Source organism: Pipistrellus kuhlii, unplaced genomic scaffold (assembly GCF_014108245.1).
Source record: "Pipistrellus kuhlii isolate mPipKuh1 unplaced genomic scaffold, mPipKuh1.p scaffold_m20_p_18, whole genome shotgun sequence".
NCBI classification, from domain to species: domain Eukaryota; kingdom Metazoa; phylum Chordata; class Mammalia; order Chiroptera; family Vespertilionidae; genus Pipistrellus; species Pipistrellus kuhlii.
Genome location: NW_023425493.1, coordinates 21,702,893 through 21,725,439, shown reverse-complemented (window position 1 = coordinate 21,725,439; position 22,547 = coordinate 21,702,893). Strand labels below are relative to the sequence as shown.

The 22,547-nt window shown below is 35.8% G+C and overlaps 1 protein-coding gene across 9 annotated transcripts in view; it reads right to left on the bottom strand.

Annotated features, from left to right (window-relative positions):
- Positions 1–22,547, bottom strand: part of RC3H1 (ring finger and CCCH-type domains 1) — a 55,628-nt gene that overhangs the window by 2,646 nt on the left and 30,435 nt on the right. For 6 of the 9 annotated variants that reach the window (XM_036441924.2, XM_036441926.2, XM_036441930.2 and 3 more), the window contains 12 exons: positions 22,385–22,503; positions 20,444–20,556; positions 16,027–16,308; positions 15,523–15,719; positions 12,853–13,220; positions 12,247–12,414; positions 7,333–7,485; positions 4,351–4,564; positions 3,551–3,641; positions 3,048–3,180; positions 1,393–1,563; positions 355–470 (listed from right to left, as the gene is read on the bottom strand). In XM_036441924.2, coding sequence (XP_036297817.1) covers positions 355–470; positions 1,393–1,563; positions 3,048–3,180; positions 3,551–3,641; positions 4,351–4,564; positions 7,333–7,485; positions 12,247–12,414; positions 12,853–13,220; positions 15,523–15,719; positions 16,027–16,308; positions 20,444–20,556; positions 22,385–22,503 — 2,125 coding nt within the window. The remainder of the gene's footprint in view (positions 1–354; positions 471–1,392; positions 1,564–3,047; positions 3,181–3,550; positions 3,642–4,350; positions 4,565–7,332; positions 7,486–12,246; positions 12,415–12,852; positions 13,221–15,522; positions 15,720–16,026; positions 16,309–20,443; positions 20,557–22,384; positions 22,504–22,547) is intronic. The other 3 variants (XM_036441929.2, XM_045583211.1, XM_036441927.2) reach the window with 2 other exon arrangements.

Here is a 22,547-nt window from a genome sequence, read left to right as displayed (position 1 = left end):
CTTCTTAAAAAAGACTAGATAGATATATGTCAAAATGTAAACACTGGTTTCAGGTAAATTAAAAAGCAAGAGAAAGAAGGAAATGTAACCAGAAAATTTCCATTAAGTCTTAACAGATAATTCAATTTTGGATCTGTTCTAAAATAAAATTTTAAACACCTAAATTTATGTGAAAATATTCTTTCTCAATGTATACAGAATAATGACACTTTAAAAATCAAATCATTATGGGAGTGGGGGGGGAATTGGTAAAATATGTACACATATAATACCTTAATAAAAAAATCAAATCATATTTCTAAGAGTATTTCTGTCATGACTGTGTAATATATGACTATGGAAATGACTCTTTACCTGAATGTCAATGTAAGATCCTCAGTTGGAACCTTAGTTTGTGGTTCTGGTTGTCCATTTTCTGCTTGCTTATTTGTATTCAATTTGCTTTTTATATCCATAGAACACTGGTTCTCCTTTGAAAGAGAAGGAAATAAATTCAATTAGCTTCTATTTAATGGTGATAATGGAAAGGAGATCAAACACAGATAATACAAACTGATGACCCAGAAATCATATTGTTTTATAAAATGACTAAAGAAACAGGCAGACTAAAAGAGAGACATACACAATAGAGTACAATCCACTTGTTCACTACCCAAGCTGAACAATAAGGGGGAGAATGCCTCAAGTTAACATGGAAATAGCTCACATAAATGAGGACTTAGAAAAAGCAAGCCAAATATAATATCTATCTATAATCTACTTAATGAAAACAGAAAACACTACCCATTTGCTTAAAAAAACAAGAAAGCTACACAACAACAAAGTCAGTTACATGCAACCTGGGGGATTGGTTCAATCGCCTAAGATTCAAAATTTAGTGAAATGTTAGTGCAGTATGAAGCAAACCCTAGGCATATTCATGGATATACTGTCACAGGAAAGAGTGTGTAGATTGCATGAATAAGAAAAGCCAGATCATCAATAACAAGGGTTATGAAAACTAGAATGCTATTTGGTAACATGTAGTACATCTTTATATAACATGACAATATCAGCAAAATCATAAACACCACACTCCCACTGCTTCCCTAATCAGTATATTTAACAGAAATGTAATACTTCCAACTACCTACCTTGTTTTCCCTAAACGTTTCTTTTTTTTTTTTTGTAATGCAGAATTCCAACACAAAGAACACAGTCAAATCAAAAGGGAATAATAAAATAGGATGAAAGCCATCTTCATGAGACTTATTCTAAGCACTTATCACTCCTTGGAGTGCCCTGGGGGTGATGATTCTACACTTCTGGGTGATTCTACAACTCTAGAGCTACGAGTTCCATGATGGATGTTTTTCTTTCACCTTCCCTCTCGTTTCCCACCGCAACACTCACCAAACTCAGTTCCCGGGTTCTCTTCCCGATTTCCCTTTCCACCTGGTGCAGTTCCAAGCTCAACTGCTCACTTGAGATCATTCCAGGCCATTTTGGAGGTGGTGGCGGTGGTTGTGACTGGGCTGCCAGGGTGTTCACCTCCCTCTGCAACACCAGCCTGTTACTAACAGCCTAATGCATGAAGCCAAGCACATAGACAATTCAACACATTTCACACCATGCACAGAATAGCTAGGTCAAATTTCAGACCACAGCCATAAGCAGCTTATCACTCAGGTAGTTGCAATAAAAATGGGGCAACTGTGAAATACTGTCTCTTTATTTGAGTACCATTTGAAAATAAAAGTATAGAGGATTTAAACTTAGCAGAGACTGGTTTGGCTCAATGGATAGAGCGTCGGCTTGGGGACTGAAGGGTCCCGGGTTCGATTCCGGTCAAGGGCATGTACCTTGGTTGCGGGCATATCCCCAGTAGGGGGTGTACAATAAGCAGCTGATGGACGACTCTCTCTCATCGATGTTTCTAACTCTCTATCTCTCTCCCTTCCTTTCTGTACAAAATCAATAAAATATATTTTTTTAAACTTAGTGAACAGTAATTTGATCTTAGGTATAAGTAGCTCTTAAAGAAATCAACATTAAATGTACATTCTTCCCCCTTTATTGAAATTTCTCTGAAGTAAATCCTGTAATTTCAATGAAATCTCATTAATGGCAAGGAAGGACCTTTAATTATAGTTGAGTGAAATATATGACAAATTTCCAAATGATGGTGATATTCTTTTGGGACAGAAAATGGGACTAGAAATTTCAACTAAGATAATACTGAATTCGGAATCTGAAAATCTGGGCTCATGTTTCAATTTCTGTAAAACTAAAAATCTTGCCGAAACCGGTTTGGCTCAGTGGATAGAGTGTCGGCCTGCGGACTGAAAGGTCCCAGGTTTGATTCCCGTCAAGGGCATGTATCTTGGTTGCGGGCACATTCCCATTAGGGGGTGTGCAAAAGGCAGCTGATCGATGATTCTCTCTCATCGACGTTTCTAACTCTCTCTCTCTTCCTCTCTGTAAAAAAAAAAAAAAAATCAATAAAATATATTTAAAAAACAAAAAAAAAAAAACCCCCACTAAAAGTCTTCAACCAAAAAAGGGTAATAATAACATCTGCCTAACATACCTGTCAGGGACATTGTATGAATCAAATAAAATATGATAATAACTTATAAACTAAAAGAACTATATCGATGAAGGTGCTATTATTATATAGAGGCTATTTTTATTTATTTTTTTCAGAGACTATTTTTAAAAGTCAAAGATCTAAGCTTCTATTTTTTAAATATGTACAAATAAATGCTGGGACTTAAAGAATATAAGACAAATTTTTAAAAGTTAAAGAAATATAAGAAATTAAAAACCAATTTTAAGTAAAAGCACATGTTGATAAATATCTATTGTGAAAATTTAGATAACCTGTCTTATCCTCAGGTACTAAAATGATAATTTTGTACCAGAACTAAACTCTAAGCTTTCAATTCTTTGAAGAAAGGACACCTATGTATTAGTAACTATTGAAATAGTACTTCAAAAGATTCTCTTTCTAAAATCTTGGAGCACTCTTCGAAAATCGGAGTAAAAAAATATCTATAGGCTGGTACCTCTAGTCCACGTAGCTGAGTCTGTTGGCTAATTTGATGGTTTAGCTGCTGTAATTCTAGTCGTAGCTGTTCCCTGTCAGCAGATGGAAGCGGTTTGCCATGACTGGCCACTTCTGACATGGATATTCTCTCCCTTTGGTGGGAAAGAAAGAATGGAACAAATTACAATGTTTATTTCTTTTTTTAAATACAGACTCAAAAAACAAATAAGGTAAGTAGAATAGCCGGAATCGGTTTGGCTCAATGGATAGAGCGTCAGCTTGGGGACTGAAAGGTCCTGGGTTCGATTCCGGTCAAGGGCATGTACCTTGGTTGCAGGCATATCCCCAGTAGGGGGTGTGCAAGAAGCAGCTGATCGATGACTCTCTCTCATCGATGTTTCTAACTCTCTATCTCTCTCCCTTCCTCTCTGTACAAAATCAATAAAATATATTTAAAAAAAAAAAAAAAAGGTTAAGGGAATAATTTTAAAGGTTTGTAAAAGTGAAAAGAATGACTCATACCTCTCACTGAAGTGTCCCTGAGAAGGTATGTTTTGATGAGGTGAGTAAGCAGAGCCTCCCCAGCCACCATGGGTTCCATATGGACTGTAATCTGTAAGAGAGGAGTAATTCACTGTAGAGCAGTGTTTCCCAAACTTTTGTCATATGTGTACCCCTTCTATAATTTTCCTAACGCTGAGTACCCCTCGTACTCATGAGAATGTAGAATTAGGCCCAGCTAAGCACAGTGCAATGTATATCCCCACCAAACTCTTCCCATAACCCTGGGGGAACGCGTACCATGCTTTGGGAAACACTGCTGTAGAGCAGCATAATCCACAGGTTTGATTCTCCCGGGACAGTCATGGCCTAAAAGGCACAGGCATGGTATGTACACAGCTATCTGGAAAGATGTCTCCCAGGACAGTAACAGGGCACTGATGCCTGTTTTCCCCGATTGAAACATCACAGTCTTTATAATTTCTTTTGTTTCAATTTTTAAAAAATGAGAATGCATTATTTTTTAATAAAGAGTAATGAAGCTGTTAAAAAACTAGGCAATCTTCATATAAGACATTTAATTTTAGTTTATACCCCTAGAATTTCCCGTGTTATAATTACCTTCCTACAGGGATAATTCTGAGGAAAAGTTTAAAGACTTTTAAGATTATGGGAAGCACTGACAGTAAGAGAGTAGTAGGGAGGCTTTTGGGCAGGGTGGGGAGTAGAGGGTGGGGGGTAGCAATGGGGGGGGGGGGGAAGAGATAGTGGGGGATTATATCTGTGAACCCTCTAGATGAGATTACCCCGGAGGTTCTTACCTGAAATGTTAACAGATTTTGTGGGAGCTCCCTGAGGTGCCATAGCCTGCATTGGGCCAGCACCCTGATATATTGTTTTGGAAGTTCGAGAGATGGCACCAAACCGAGACACTGTTGGTCGGTCTCCAAATGGGATGAGGTCATCATCACTGGTTTCTGTTGCTCTTCTCTGATGATCCAACCGCTGGTCTCTCATTCCTTTACTCTCCACGTTCTGATAAGTAAAATGAGAAATCCACCCCACACTTAGGTCTTTAACATAATTTCCGCTAGCACTGTAATTAGGTTGAAAAAGAGTATAATATCCTTACTGGTAAGATTAAAATCATTAGTTGCCTTTGGTTGGTTGTCATATAAAACATTACTTTTTAAACCTTTGACTATTCCACAATATGTTTTACTAGAGGCCGAATTCATGCACTGGTGGGGTCCCTTGGCCTGGCCTGCGAGGTATCGGACCAAAACTGGTTCTTTGACATCCCTCGAGGGGTCCCAAATTGTGAGAGGGCAGTTCTCGAGCGACACACCCCAGAATCGCTCCCTCCTCTCTGGTTCCAGATGCATCACCTAAGAACCACAGCTGCCAAGTCACTGTAGCTCAGCAGCTTCTGCGCTAAGCGTTTGCCCCCTGGTGGTCATTGCACATCATACCTGTCAGTCGCACAGTAGAATGGTCACTTAGGCTTTTATATATGTAGATATCATGAGTCAGCCCATATATACATTCAAATATAATTTCATGACAAATATTTACCCTTACTATATGAAATGTAATCTTGTTTTTATATTATTATTCTAATTCATTTCTTTAAAAACTCATCATGACCCAATCAGTTAATTTCAAAACTCAGTAGTTAGAAAAACACTGTTTAAAAATGTGTCAACATAGGATTTTCAAAGGGATTCTAGTCAGAAAGAAATAAGTAACGAAATAAATAGAAATGGAAATCTAATTACTAGGCCATTGCTACTCAGAGTACATAGTATGGGAGCAGCAGCGATTGGAAAATATTAGAAATACAGACTCTCAGGTCCCACCCCAGTCTTTCTAACTTGAACCTGCATTTTAACAACTCTAGGTAATTTGTGGGGACATTCATGTCTGAGAAACACTGAGCTAGACTTCTTTCACCATTTAAGAGATTTTCAATTACATCAAGGTAAGGTTGGCACATCTGATTTAAGAAAATGAGTTTTATTTTGCTAATATTTGTTACTACTTTACTATAACAACTTTCTGAAAGCCAGATACAAAGCAAGGGTCCCTGTTACCTCTTCCTCGTCTCATTCCAGTTCTTAAGAGAGTTTTCTATGGCCTAAAAACGTGTTCCCAATCACATCATAAGGTTCATTTTTTGCTTCTTCTTCCTCTATATCCCTTTCTGTCTGTCTGTCTGTCTGTCTGTCTATCTTTCTGTCTCCTTCCCTCCCTTCCTGCCTCCTTCTGGCATCTTATTATATTTATGCTGTAAATATCACTTTACTCATTTATAGCAGTATTAGCATCCAAGTCATCCTTTTCTATTAAGAGAATTGGTCTTTTAATCAGCTGGACAGATACTTGTCTACGAAAGCCAATATATTAATCCAGGAAACCTCTGTTACAGTTAATAAGGGCAAATGTAAAGGAATAGTCAAGGCAAACCTTTTAACCCAGCAATACTACTCTAAGCTTAATTTTCATGCATGTGCACAAGGAGACACACATAAAATGTTCATTGTAGCTGTGCACATAATAGTAAAAGATAAAATAACCTAAATTAAAAAAAAATAGCCTAAACAGCTAGCAGAAAAAGAAATTTTATATATATATATATATATATATATATATATATATATATATATATATATATTGTCAGATTTCATTTATCTAATGGTATAGGATAAAAGCAGTTAAAATGAATAAACTTGAACTACAGGGAAGGAGGGAGGGGAAACATGAGATTAGGCAAATATATACAGGAGGATTTAACTACTTTTGTGATATTTATTTATTTTTAAAATATATTTTATTGATTTTTTTTTACAGAGAGGAAGAGAGAGGGACAAAGAATTAGAAACATCAATGAGAGAATCATCGATCAGCTGCCTCTTGCACACTCCCCACCAGGCATGTGCCTGCAACCAACGTATATGCCCTTGATCGGAATTGAACCGGGACCTTTCAGTCCCCAGGTCGATCCTCTATCCACTGAGCCACACCGGTCTCGGCTACTTATTTTTTAATAAAGAAGTAATTAAGATAAAATACTGTTACATTTTAAGCTTGGGTACAGTGGTGTTACATTATTTTTGTTTGTTTAAAAAAATAGCATAAGTGTAACATTTCAGTATACCATAGCTCACTTGACGTTAAGTAGCTTCAAATCTGACTGAAAAACTATTGTTCACTAGATTCGATTTTTTTTTTTAATATATATTTTATTGATTTTTTACAGAGAGGAAGGGAGAGATAGAAAGTTAGAAACATCGATGAGAGAGAATCATCGATCAGCTGTATCCTGCACACCCCCTATTGGGGATGTGCCCGCAACCAAGGTACATGCCCTTGACCGGAATCAAACCTGGGACCTTTCAGTCCACAGGCCGACGCTCTATCCACTGAGCCAAACCGGTTTTGGCTAGATTCCACTTTGTTGTTTAAACTTCAAAGTTGTAAAGGAGTTATAATTTCCTGGACAAGAAATCCAGGATTTTGATTAATTATGCAAAATAATTTAATTTTGGTTCTAAACAGTTGTTGTGTTAACTGCTAGCTGTACAGAAATATAATAGATGCTCTTCTTTGTCTAGGTAAGTATTAATATTTTTATTTACCCCCCAAAAAAACCAAAAAGTATACTTTAAATAACTCAATTGCATAGTATAGATTATGGCCTGAAACTCTTAAGCAAAGCTCAATTATGTATCTGTACTATATGGGGAGATAATTTACTTGGTTATCTTGGCTTATATTAATTATGATTTAGTTATTACACATACCATCATTTCCACACTCCCTGCTGCCACAGCATCTTTGGGTTTTGCATCTTTGGTTCCAATGTAGGAGCCGATGGTGTCACATGACCAGGGAGAGTACTGGCTATAATCATTTCCCTTATATTTCCCAGCTACCTTCAAGTCTTCATCCAATAACTAAAGAAAAGGAAAAAAAGAAAAGAAAAAAATAGGAAATGGGTCTATGAATAACAACACAGAAAAAGCAGGAATTTCTTAGAACATCATGCCCCAATCAGTTAATTTCAAAATTCAGTAGTTAGAAAAACACTGTTTAAAAATATAAGTGCCAATATAGGATATTCTATAAAAACTGTTTATTTAATTTGTTACAACAGTTTTTATAGAATATAAAACAAGTGAAGAATGATGTTTAGCTTTTACATTTTGTTAGCAGAAGGTCAGAAAGGAAGTATCTCAGTGTTTTTTAAGGAACAAGCTGGAGTTTTGAGGTTTGATCATCCTCTTCCTCATTAGATCATGTCAAAACATAAGCAAATATGTACCAAGCCCAAATAACTAATCAAGTTTTGCTTAACCGTCCCCTCAATAACATACCAGGTAAACAAGAGCATTAAAACTATTTTGAATGTTCTATATGGTAGTAACTTTTTTTTACTGAAATCTCTTTAACAGTAATAATTCATATCTTGAAAATTTTCTGGTCCTGAGGTTGAATCAATGGAGTGAAAGAATAAGATGCATAAAGATGAAATCTGAAATTATATGACAGAATAGCTATTTTTGTTCTAACATATTTTTACTAAATTCACAACATTCATACTTGTGTAATGTTTTGCACAAAGTACTTTAATGCACACTATCTCTCTCATTTGTTCAAGTCCACATGATCTAACCAAGGCTGCTCCATCAGTCTAGGGCAGTGCTAGACATACAACTTCAATACTGCTTTCACTTCAGATACATATATTCATCCGTAGGGGCCACTGGTACACATAACTGGCTCTATGCCTACCTCCATCTAAAACAATCTTGTTTTCTGAATCATCACTATTGATTGGTCTTCTGTGGGGCACAGGGTCTGCTGTTTCCAAATATCACTCAGTTCAACCACAACTCCTACTTTTATGGTTAATACCTCCCCTCCCCCCCATCCTACCTCTACTTTTAAAAATATATTTTTAAAATTAATTTCAGAGAGGAAGGGAGAGGGAGATATAGAAACATCAATGATAAGAGAGAATCATTGGTTAGCTGCCTCCTGCATGCCCCAAACACTGGCGATCGAGTCCACAATTGGGGCATATGCCTTGATTGGGAATCGAACCATGATCTCCAGGCTTATAGGTCAACCCTCAACCACTGAGCCACTGTGCTACGTTTAGTTTTAAAATTCTGTCTCTTTATCATTTCTCTTCCACTTACAAACTTGGTGTAGAACAGCTAGCTTTTTAGAGACACGCCCTACTAACAAGGGTTTTTCCCCTCTGACCATAATATATTACGCATTTGTTAAAAGGAATGAGAAAAGGTCATATATACTGACACAGAAAGACATGCAGGGTAATTGGTTAAATGAAAACAAAAAAACAAAAATACACAACACCACACAAAACCTTAAGATATATTACTAAATGATACTTATTAGTTCACCCTTAGAAAAGTTGAAATATCTAATAAACTGACAATGATATAAAAAATGGAAATTTTAGAGAAAATTTTTTACGCGTTTGTTACTGAAATTTAAATACAGATGACCCACGAACAACACAGTTTTGAACTGCATAGGTTCACTATACACAGTTGTTTTTCAATAAACATATGGTTGGCCCTTTATCCCCAGGTTTTGTATCCACAGATGCAGAGGGTCAAATGTATGCATAGTTCTATGCCATTTTTTACAAGGGCTTTGAGCATATGTCCCACTGAGGGACAACTACACAGTAGTAAAGTTTTAAGGGAAACAAAAGTTATCCTCAGATTTTTGACTTCATGGAGTTGACACTCCTAAACCCCATGTTATTAAAGGGTCAACTGTATATAGCTTTGCATGTCAGTAACTAGTTATTATTCACTGAATGCCTGCTATGAGCCAAATGATTATGTCTCATTTAATCTTCAACGCATCACTATGAATAGGCTTCACTATGCTTGATTTACAAAGAGAAGCCTGAGCTTCAGGGTTCAGGGAGGCTAGGGAACTTACAAAAGATCGCACACTGGGTGACACAGCTAAACCTCAAAGATGTTTGATTCCAAAATTAGCTCACTTTTCACAGTGTCATATTGCTTTCCATAATTCTTAAAAAACAGTAGGGCATAACAAGATTCTAGGATGTCTCAACACAGTTTTCCATTATGTAATGTTTATACTTTACAAGTAAAATTACATTAATAGATGTTATGACCTTCACAGACCCAAAAGGTTACTGTTTATTATAAGGAATCTGATGCACTTCACTTTTCACTTCCTGTTATTCATTATCTGCCAGACAGCAGTGTTGCTTAGAATAATAATTCTACACATAAAGGATGTGAGAAATTTTCCTTACATAGCATCAACTACAACACCACTGAGAAGATCTGTTTGACATATAATAAAACAAAACAAAACAAAACATGCACCATATATACATATTTAATAAGCTCAGGCAGTATGTACAATCAACAAACCAGAATACATATCAATAAAGCAAAGGCTGGTTTTTTGAAAAGACGAAATTTTAAGTCCCTAGCATAACTGAAAAAAATTAACTGATGTTAGAAGTGGAAAAATGAACACCACTATAGACCCTGTAGACATTAAAAAGACAATAATACTCATTCATGGTGACTATTAAGAGTGTCCTGTAAAAATATAAAGAAGATAACCCCCAAAAGTGTGGTTTATTGCCCTGTAGTACTTTAATCAGTTTATTCTAGCAACCTTATTTCAGCATTCTTTCCCCCCCCCTAATATTCACTATTAATACTAGTCTGTCTCTTCTATTCTTTGAATCATCTTTACCATCTTGCTATTTTCCTCTTTATTTATTTATTAAATATATCTTTATTGATTTCAGAGAGAAAGGGAGAAGGAAAGAGAACATTAATGATGAGAGAGAACCACTGATCAGCTGCTCCTACATGCCCCCTACTGGGGATTGAGACTGCAAATAGGCATGTACCCTTGACCAGAATCAAACCCAGGACCCTTCAGTCTGCAGACTGACACTCTATCCATTGAGCCAAACCAGCTAGGGGAGTTATTTAAATAAATATTTGGCACATCTCATTTATACTAGTAGTATAAACTAAAGAGAGGGGAATTTTATTAATTTAATAAAAATTATCTACAAAAAAAGTAAATATAATGATGAATTATTAAACGCTCCATTCACTAAAATATTGCAAATAAGTCAAGTATACGTGCTATCATTCCTTTTATTCAAAACCATTCTGGAGGACTAGCTATCACAAGATAAGAAAAAAATGAGACATAAGGATTGAAAAGAAAAATGGTCATTATTCATTGAGGATATGACTGTATGCAAGAAAATCCTTAAAAAACAACTAACAAATATGAAAATTAATAAGGAAGTTTAGCAAGGCTGCTGAATATGAGGGTCAATACACAAAAATATTTTTTTCTCTACATTAATAATAAAGAGAAAATAAAATTTCAAAAAGGATTCCATTTAAAATAGCTTAAAAATCAATTATCTAGAAGTAAGTTTAATGAAAGATGTGCAAGACTGAAAATTAGCCCTAATCTGTTTGGTTCAGTGGATAGAGCGTCGGCCTACGGACTGTAAGGTCTCAGGTTTGATTCCGGTCAAGGGCATGTACCTTGGTTGTGGACACATCCCAGTAGGAGGTGTGCAGGAGGCAGCTGATGGATGTTTCTCTCTATCCTTCTCCCTTCCTCTCTGTAAAAAATCAATAAAATATATTTTTTTAAAGACAGAAAATTATAATAATGAGAGAAATTAAAGAAGATTCAAGTAAGTGGAGGCAAGACCATGCTCTTAGAAGACTCAATAGTGAAAAGATTCACTTCTCTCCAAATGGATCTAAAGCAACACTGTCTAATGAAAATATGAGACTCACACATGTAATTTAAAAATTCCTAACAGCCACATTTAAAAAATAAAAAGAAACTTAAAATTAATTTTAATAATGTATTTGTAAAACTAACACTAGCATATCCAAAGTATTATCATTTTAACATGTAATTAATAGAAATATATTAATGAGTATCTTGCTCTTGAGGGTACTAAATGTTCAGATCCAGTGTACATTTCATGCTTATAGCACATGTGAATTTGGACTAGCCACATTTTTTGCACTCAGTAGTCACATGGGACTAGTGGTTACATATTGGACAGTGCAGATCCAAAGAGTCAATGTAATCCTAATAAAAACTGCAGCATATATTTTTGCGGACAACAATATGCTGATTCCAAAAGGTGCCTGGAAAGTCTAAGGACCAAGAACAGCAAAGGTAACCTTGAAGAACAATAAAACTGAAAAACAAACGTCACCAATTAATAAGATGTATTACAAAACTACACTGAGACAATGTGGAGTTGATCTAAGTACACAGAAATATATCAATTAAACAGAATATGTGTCCAGAAACATATCTAGTCTTCCAACCATGATAAAGGTGACTACAGAGCCCTGGGAAAGGATGATCTTTTTATTAAATGATGCTGTGTCAGTGAGATATCCTCTGGGGGGAAAAATGGATCTTGACTCTTTAAACACTAGGATACAAAAATCTAGACAGACTATAGATCTAAATGGGAAATAAAAAGGTAAATCTTTTAGAAGAAAACATGGGAAAATGTTTCCATAACATTGAGAATAATAATAAGCAAAGACTACTTAGGCAGGACATGTTAAATGACTGATAAAGAAAAAATGGATAACCAAGACTAAAAATGATGTGCTTACTTCCTCTTGATGGAAGGTAGGCGGCAATGTTGGTGAAGGTGCAAAAGGAGGTGGAGAGATAACCTTCCTTTCCTCTAGTTGGGCCATTATTTCCTTTCGTCTTCGATGTAGCTCATCTAGACTAGGGTGGGGCTGGGGAGGAGGAGGAAGCCGGCTATAAGGAGGCTCCTGAAAATGCAAACATTAGTAAAAATTGAAAAGAACTTCAAAACACATTTATTTATTTAGCATGTATATTAAATAAGCAGTAGCTTATTTAGCATTTGGAAATACCAACATTTAAAATAAAGCAAAACAAAACCCCCTCCAGCCCCCAAATTCTCAGGATTTCCCAAAGAGCTAAATTTAAGTTTCTTTTTTTGGTCAGAAGCCATAATTCCCAAACAGATCTAGAATTGTTAATAAAACCATCTAAAGTTCAGAAACTATGAAGGGTTATTAGTGAGAGTGGGGTGGGTCCCCCCCCCCTTAATAGTTTAATTTAAAACAAAAAACTACCCAAATTATGACAAGATGAAAAATAAGGGCATGCTTTATTTTTTTTAAACAGTCACTCTAAGCAATAAGTAAATTAAATCTATGTAATAAGAAAAAAATACAGCATACTCTGATGTACGAAGGTCTGATCTGAGTTGGATGAGGAGCCACTGGGTAGTAACCCTCCACCTGTTGGTATCTTTCTCTGGATTCTGGTACATAGGATGGTACTGCTGCAGGTGGAATCTCAATGGGTATAGGACTATCCCGGAAAATCTCCTCTCTTGGATAAGACTGAGCAGGGTATATTCGACGGCCATCGTAGTGTGGCGGGTACATAGGTGGGTACTGTTGTGGCTGCGTGCCATATTGAGAGTTTACAACACGATCTTGAAGGTAGGGTGGGTAATGATCCAAGTAGGGAGGACCAGGCTCAGGAGCAGTTGGTGGAGGTCGGACAAAGCGGGACACACACTGTGGTGCAGTGTAGTACACACCTGTATGTTACAGAAGAGCAACCAGAGCAACAATGAGCTGATTTAATTTTCTATACAAGACTGTCCATTAAAATATTTCAACACTAAATAATTAACAATCAACTAATTTCTTTAGATATTTCCCCTCTGCTATGTACTCAGGTTAACTTTATGAAAAATAACATTTTAAAAATGTCCTTAAAAGTGACAATTAAATTGACCTGGAAAAAAAAAAATACCTATTTAGAATCTATTGGGGTACAATTATAGGTTGGCTCTCTTAATTGTTTGACCTTCTTTCAGATGTGCCTTAACACAATGCAAACATTGGAAAGCAAAAAACTACATTTCCCTGAAGCTCAGGTTACACAAATCACTCATTTGCATGAGTTCTGAATGTGCCACTGTGCTAGCTGGAAGGAGATCTGTAAACCTAGCAGCTTCCCAGTTTCCAGACTTTTGCCTCAAGTGATGTGATTCTGGAGCTAGCAGTTAAGGATATAAGGTCCCAATTTTTACTGCTTCTTCACTAAAACAGGTTCTTTCAGCAGCTAGTTCTGGGACTTATTCCTGCAGGCCTATCTTAAAGCTGCTTTTCCAGCACTTTCCATTTATTTTATAAACACCTAACTTCATGCATTGAACCTCTTTCTGCTAACTATTGAACCCTAACTGGTAAACTGTATTTAAGGTCACTTCAACAAAAGTAGTTTGGTTTTTCCGACAATGGATAATCAAAAGAAAAATACAAACCAATTTTTATCATATTTTCATATATATTAATAATGCTGTACCAATTAGAACTATCCTTTAGAAAGTAGAGAAGACAATTCTGATTCACAATTGAGAGCGCCTTGGGAAAAGGCAATGGAAAACACCTTTAATCTATCCCCATTTAAAAATAACATAACTATTATATTTACTAGGAAACATAAACATTCATGGGATCAAGTCTGAAACCCAAAATTGAACTGGTGACTTCCTGATTCAACCTGACGCTCAACCACTGGATTACACCAGCCAGGCACAGTTTTCTATTTTTTATATTTTTATTGATTTAAGAAAGGAAGAAAGAGTGAGAAAGAGATAGAAACATCAATGAAGAGAAAAAATCATTGATCAGCTGCCTCCTGCACGCCCCACTCTGGGGATCAAGCCGGCAACCTGGGCATATAGCCCTGACCAGGAATCGAATCGAGACCTCCTGGTTCACAGTTGGTGTTCAACCACTAAGCCATGCCAGCTGAGCCACAGTTTTCTATTCTTAACTAATATTGATTCTATACTACAAACTCTATATATGTATGCTGCCTTTTTCTTTAAAAAATTTTTAAAATATATTTTTATTGCTTCCAGAGAGGAAGAAAGAGGGAGAGAGAGAGAAACAATGATGAGTCATTGATCAGCTGCCTGCCTTACCAGGGACTGAGCCTGCAACCCAGACATGTACCCTTGACCAAAATCGAAACTGGGACCCTTCAGTCCATAGGCCAAAGCTCCATCCACTGAGTCAAACCGGGTAGGGCATGTATGTTGCCTTTTTCATATATACTACAGGACCCAGAAAAATAGTCAATAACTGAAAAGAAGAAAAATATACTGTGTGTATTTAACTTATATGCATTGTAATAATAAATTCTTTTTTCATGTTTGAAGAAAATTTTGGTCAGGATAACATATACTGCCTAAGCAAATTTCCATTGTTAACTTGGCGACTAGTTATTTCCATAAATATAGGGTTGGGCAAAAATAGGTATACAGTTATGAGTACATAACACACTTTATTCTTATATTATTATTTATTAATCATATATTTATTTGTAGAACTGTAAACCTACTTTTCCCATCCCGTGTATGAACATATTTAACATACAACTAACTGCTTTTAGTAGTTAAGGTAATTTTCTTTTATAGGTTTGTTACTTCACGTATTTTATACTGTTTAGCTGATCATAAAATCTGTTTTTCCTCAAAGTATTAAAAAATACACTTATCTGCCGAAACCGGTTTGGCTCAGTGGTAGAGCTTCGGTCTGCGGACTGAAAGGTCCCAGGTTCGATTCCGGCCAAGGGCATGTACCTTGGTTGCCGGCACATCCCCAGTAGGGGGTGTGCAAGAGGCAGCTGGTCGATGTTTCTCTCTCATCGACGTTTCTAGTTCTCTATATATCTCTCCCTTCCTCCTCTCTGTAAAATATCAATAAAATATATTTTAAAAAAAATACACTTATCTTAAGGAGGCTACTGCAAATACGATCATTCTTATCTGGAATCGTTCCCACAACTCCTAAGAAAAGTGAGCGCAATAAAGGAAAGATCATTACCCTGCTGATAAGGTGCTGGTTCAAATGGCGGAGCGGCTCCTCGAGGATCCTGGTAATACACGTCTGCCTGCTGGGCGGGATATAACTGCGAACCCCGGGGCACCATCTGCATTGGTTTAGTGACAGGCATAGGAGGCAGGTCTGATGGCCCCCTTGGAGGTACAGGATGTGGAATATTCTTGGGGACAGTTTCTAGCCTATGGGAATAAAATTCTGTAAGTCAAGCTTAAGGTCTTGAAATGTACATAAATTATTAAATGTGAAAAAGAAATGCCACAAAATGGGGAAACTATTTTCTTCTGATAGTCATACCTTTTACAAAATGTATAAAATTTTACCTTATTTCACCTATGCTTTCTTAAAAATCAATTAACATAAGAAATAGAAATAAAAAAGAACAAGATGGCCAAAAATTTAGTTTTAAAAACCTGATTATTTTTCTTTTCCTCTACTTCGTATTTATAAAGAAGAAAATTTAAAATGTAAGTTAGGAAAATGACGTACAGGTCAGGAGGGGATCCGGGGGCGCTGCTGCTCAGATGATCCATCTTTCCTGGTTTCAGAGTAGAATCGTAGCTGGGGTCTGTTCCTCGGGGAATCAGCTGCGTTACTGTGTTCCCTGCTGACACAATCCCATTGGGCAGAGCAGGGGGTTTTCTGTTGGGCAAATCCACCGCACCTTCGTCAGGAAGGATAGCTGCTGAAGGCAGGCCCACCTCATTAAGCTGACCCATAGAGGCACTCAGGGGTTTTCTGGGACCCAAGCGTTTGTTCATTTTACGAAATCTATGTAAAGAGCAAAGCAACATACCAACATCAAAATTACAAAAGCAAAACCAAGAACACAAATGCATTTAAGAAACAGATACAAAAGTTAAAAGATTCTAAGCATACTGTTTTCTAGAAATTCTCTTCAAACATTGGCTTTAGCTATAAACTTGAGAATGTGCATGTGCAGATATATCCAAGCTCATTTTATGAGGCCAATATTATCCTAATTCCAAAAAGCAGATAAAGACAATACAAAGAAAATTATAGGCCTGTATGAAATCTCAAGCAAGACACACTGATTAAGTATAAAATTCCTCATAATATTTGTAACAATACAAATCATGCTAATTAAGCCTAGCTAGTGTGTGTCAGTGGTTGAATGTCGACCTATGAACTAGGACAGTGGTCGGCAAACTGCGGCTGTTAATGAGTTTGCCGACCACTGTCATATACTACCTTTTACCTCTTTGCATATAATATGCCACAATTGCCTAATCCTCACAGCTTCCAACTACACTGGTAACATTTAGTCTACCAGTGGTCGGCAAACTCATTATCAACAGAGCGGCAAACCACGGCTCTTGAGCTGCATGTGGCTCTCGAGCCACAGTTTGCCAACCACTGAACTAGGAGGTTGTGGTTCGATTCCCAGTCAGGGCACATGTCCGGATTGTGGATTCCTAGTAGGAGAGCGTGCAGAAGGCAGCCAATCAATGATTCTCTCTCATTATTGATGTTTCTTTCTCTCTCTCTCTCTCTCTCTCTCTCTCTTTCTCTCTCTCCTTCTCCCTTCTTCTATGAAATTAATTTTTAAAATTTTAAGAAAATTATGCTAATTAATATTTGTATTAATATAACTGTTATTTTCATTGAAATTTCTATTTCTAAAACTTATTGGAGAAGAGGGTAAAAAAAACTTTAAAGGACAGTGTTCTGAAAAATTTTATCTTAGATGTTCCTCAAATGCTTTGGGACAGTGAGCATATATTATAAATTAAGAATAAAACAAAAGGCCAGTATGCACTGGGAAAATTTATAATTTATTCCATTAAATCATTTAAATAATCAAGAATTGTAATTTGTATCAGATCTGATGCTGATTATAAGTGTGCCTATGCAGAACTGAAATTATTTCAAAATTGGGTTAATGGAAATCATGTAGAATAATGCCTAAATTTAAAACAGACGCTGTGGTATAAAAGGCTTGTAGATTCTAAATTTAACCACAGGAAAAAATTAAGTCATTAAACTCCAGTATCTGTGGTCCTCAACAATGAAAGCAAATCTATTCACAACTATTTAGTGAATTTAAAAAAATTCCAAACACAAACCCCAAACAGAGTAATGGTATTTTTTCAAATGTTTCCCATATCTGACAAATTTCTAGGGGGAAAAAAACCATCTACCTATCAGGGGTAACCACTGATAACAATCTGGTATATAATCATACAGATTTCCTCTCCATATCCTGCCTTAATATTCATATGTACATAATATTCATATATACTGTTTACAGAAATAGGGTCATATATGACTGCTTAGTAATTTTTTCTCCACTTTATAATCCTGACTATTCCTTTAAGTCAGTACATTTTAAGTTATTCCTAACTTTTTTTGCTGGTAAAACATTGTAATAATGGATAATTAATACATGTATTTGCACCCTTGTGTGAGTAACCAGAAGCAGACTTGCTAAGTCTCATGTAAGCACATTAGAAACTGTTTTAATCCTACTGATAAAGTTATTTTTCAGTATGTCATCAAACACTGGGTAGTATCAATCTTTGTTAATTGATAGTTCAAAAATACCAAGTTTTATTTTTATTTGCATTCTTTAGCAATTACTGAAGTTGAACAGGTTTATTGGCAATGAGTATTCATATTCTATCTTTCCACTGGTTCTTTGTTCTTACAGATTTATAGGAGCTCATTCTAGGTTAGGGATTATCAGCCCTTGTATATCATTTTCCTACTAATCTTTTTTCTTTCAATTGTGGTGTTTAGGACATATCTTAGTTTTTACTTTTCATGGTATTTATTTTAATGTATTATTGAATTCTAAATTTATAAATCATCTTTATGGATGCTAGGTTGTCATGCTTCCAAAAACCTTTCCTACTGTGAAATTATGTAACAATAACAAAAATCTCTAAGTACTCTGTGGTTTCCTTCTTAAATATTTAAATCTCAGATACATTTGTAATTCATTTTTGTATACAGATAAGAACCAGCTATAATTATTTTTCCAAAAGGATAGCAGTTATTTCATCATCTTTTTTATTATTGTTATAAAATGCCTCCTCTGGCACATATGCCCATGTATCTGGAACTCCTTCTAGATTTTCTATTATATTTAATTGATCTATTTCTATACTCTCAACAAGCATTTATATTCATTTTAGCTCATAATACTGGCTAATAATTACTGATTAAGTTCCTTTTTCTTTAGAATCTTCTTGGCTATTTGCATATTACTTTTAAAAAACAAAACTTTTATAATGCCCAGTCTTACCTAAAAATATAGTATTCTGTCATTTATAAATTCTTCCTTTATGTTCCTAGCTAGTCTACTAATTCAATTAATAAAGATACTGAATATTTCTTATTACTTGGTATTTGTCTTTTTGTTGTTAATACAAAAGGAATCCTTAATTTCACTTTACTGGTTTATATCACAGCAAGTTATTTAATTTTTTTTCTGAATTACCACCTTACTAAACTCGTTTCTTTAGCTTCAGTAGTTTTCTTGAATTGCTCCATGTAATAATTTTAAGTCTATTTTACTCTTACATACATTTGTTATTACTTCCAGAACATTAACTAACTGTCTTGCTACTAGTCTAGCTGAAAATTTTGCTTTATTCTTCATTTAAATGAGACTACATCTAATTAGTTATAATTAATTACACTAATTAAGTATGATACTTTCATACTGGCTTTTGTATATGTTATTATTGTCCTGATAGGGGATTTTGATCTATTATGGACATTAGGTTTTATTCAAATGCCTTTTGGAATCTTTGGATATAACCACAAGGTATTTCTTCTCTTACCTTAGTAACTAGTATTTTGCTACCTTTGTAGTTAGCCATGGCATCTATTTTAATGTATTATTGAATTCTAATTTTAATATTTGAGACTTAAGAAGTATTAACAGCCGAGACTGGTTTGGCTCAATGGATAGAGCGTCGGCTTGGGGACTGAAGGGACCCGGGTTCGATTCCGGTCAAGGGCATGTACCTTGGTTGCGGGCATATCCCCAGTAGGGGGTGTGCAAGAGGCAGCTGATCGATGACTGTCTCTCATCGATGTTTCTAGCTTTCTATCTCTCTCCCTTCCTCTCTATACAAAATCAATAAAATATATTAAAAAAAAAAAGTATTAACATACAGGATAAATTTGTAGTTTAATTGTGTGAGTTTGTCAAAGTTAGTATTACTGGTTTTATAAAAAAATTAAAAGGTTTTTCTTTCTATTATGTGCTGAAAAATTTAACATCATTGGAATTATCTGATTCTTGAAATTTAAATTAAGCCTGTGAAATTGAACCAGGAAATAAAATAATTCCTTTAATAGAGCAAAGGGCCAATTTTTCCATTGGTAATGCACTATTCATTTAGTTAAAGTCAGTTAAAACTGATGAAAATTCTTAGAACTTTCATTTTTTTGATAGTTATAATGATTCACTTCTAGATTTGGTTAACCATAGTTTCCTATTTTTCCCCCCCAAATATATTTTATTGATTTTTTACAGAGAGGAGGAGAGAGGGATAGAGAGCTAGAAACATCGATGAGAGAGAAAAATTGATCAGCCGCCTCTTGCACACCCCCACTGGGGATATGCCCGCAACCAAGATACATGCCCCTGACCAGAATCGAACCCAGGACCTTTCAGTTCGCAGGCCGACGCTCTATCCACTGAGCCAAACTGGTTTCGGCTAGTTTCCTATATTTAGGCATGATATAAAGAAAGCTGAAAAAATTGATTCAATTTTCTTTTTAAAATTTTGCATTATTTTCTAAACATTTCCTGTTTATTATAAAGAGAATGCATCTACTCCTCTTGTATTTCTCAATGACAGAAAGTTATTCTACTTAATAATTCAACCTTATCTATCAGAAGGCTGAGGCTAATGCCTTTCTCACTTACTTTTCCAGTTCCTCCTGGGAGTGTGCAAATGTACAGCTGGCCCCACGAGGGCATCCTCCTCTCTGCTTCATATCTCGACACATGTATGTCTTGTATTTGCTATGCTGTGGAGGCTAAGACCAAAATTGAAACATTAGACATTAAAAACAGATGGAAATTTTTCACTGCCATTTTAGAATCTTGGTAATCTAGATATACAATTCAGATTGATTCACACACTTAGCCTACCGTGAACAAAAGTGCTAGAAAATCATTTTGTCTGAAGTCTCAGGGTCCCAAAATAAGTAAGTTAATTAAAAAGAATGTAGCCAAATTTTCTGGTATGTTCTCAAACATGCACCATCACATAAATTCTTGATTAAGTCTCAAGGGGGCACTATGATCTTCTTTCTAGGTTTGTAACGAAAGTCCTAAACCAGTGGTTGACAAACCGAGGCTCACGAGCCACATGCGGCTCTTTGGCCTCTTAAGTGTGAGGCTCTTCCACAAAATACCACGTGTGGGCACGCATGTACAACTTCGTGGCCCATGCGCAGAAGTCAGTTTTCAGCCTGAGCGAGTCTATTTTGAAGAAGTGGTGTTAGAACACTCAAGGGGCCAAAGAGCCCCATGTGGCTCTCGGGCGGCGGTTTGCAGACCACTGTCCTAAACCATTAGCATTTAGGACTTTCAAATGTTTAAACTGTGTTCTAATATTTGCTTTTAAAAATGTGTAGGACAGTCTACTTAGAATTATGCTTCTTTATAACATACCACAAAATCTACAATAGGCCCTATAACTGAAAAAATATTCTGTAACCAATTTTTGACATAGGCTCCAGGCGTCTTCAAACTTTTTAAAGTGGGGGCCAGATCACGGTCCCTCAGACAGCTGGAGGGCCGGACTATATGAACTACTAATTCCTACTGTAACACCTCGGCTGCGCTCACTGCCCAAAAAACCTGGCGGGCCGGATCAGACTCCTCTGCGGGCCGCATGTGGCCCGCGGGCCGTAGTTTGAAGACGCCTGAGTAGACTATATCAAAGACTTAACATATATCCAAAGGTATAAAGGAAACATAATTTACAACTCAGTGATAAGGCAGAACAACAGATCTGGGAGTTAATATCAAATACAATACTAAGCAAAATGATACTTAATGTATTTTATCATCTACTGCCAGAATTTCAAGGTTATTCTTACTATTTTTGTTACATTATTTATGTCTAGTGGAATAGGGAGTTAAAATAGATTTTGATTTCTTTTATTTCTGAATCAAAACATAAAGCTCTGATCTGTTCTTAAATTGATTATGGTAAGTATATCCATATTATTCTTCTTGGGACAGTTTTAACATTTATCTCCCAAAGAAGATAAGAATAGTAAATCATCATCGTTAGTATTTACCTGAGCCAGATGAATTAAAAACAAAGTTTTAATTTCTCTTTATTACTGAAGAATAAAAGATCTAATGAACCTAACATAAAATCTCAGAACAAAACAAAATTCTGGGGAATAAAATGAAAAACTTTAGCCACATGATCTATTATATTTTAGTGCCATAAATTTCATCTTAAAATACTTGAGGAAAATTTGGCATAACAGATATTATGAATGAAAAATGTTAAAATACTAATATAGAAAAAGCATTTACAAATAAGTGAGCAGCACTGGAGAGATGTAGTATTAGCACTAAAAAGTGATACCTGTTGTCTGACAGAGATGTAATAGTAACCAAAGAGAATAATTTAATTTAAATTGAATAAACTTTAGCGCAGAAGCAAACGCTGCTATATCCAATGTGAACAGTGAGTCCAGTACATTATTTCATTCAATGTTGTCACATAAAATTACTAGGCTGATCCAGGAAACTGGCTGCTAACCACACTAACTTACTGTATCGTTTCTACAGTCAGAGCTTTAAAATGCTCGTGTTACTTCACTGGCTTGTGTCTCTTACCTGCTGTTGATCTGCTCCTTTCTTGCTGTGGTTCTGGATGTAATCAACCAGCCCATGTACCACTGTACGCACAGCAACCAATCCATTTTCTAGCTGTTCCCAAGTAGGAGGAGGAGCATCTACACAAAAAATAAAAATCAATTTTTAAACAATGTTATCCAAT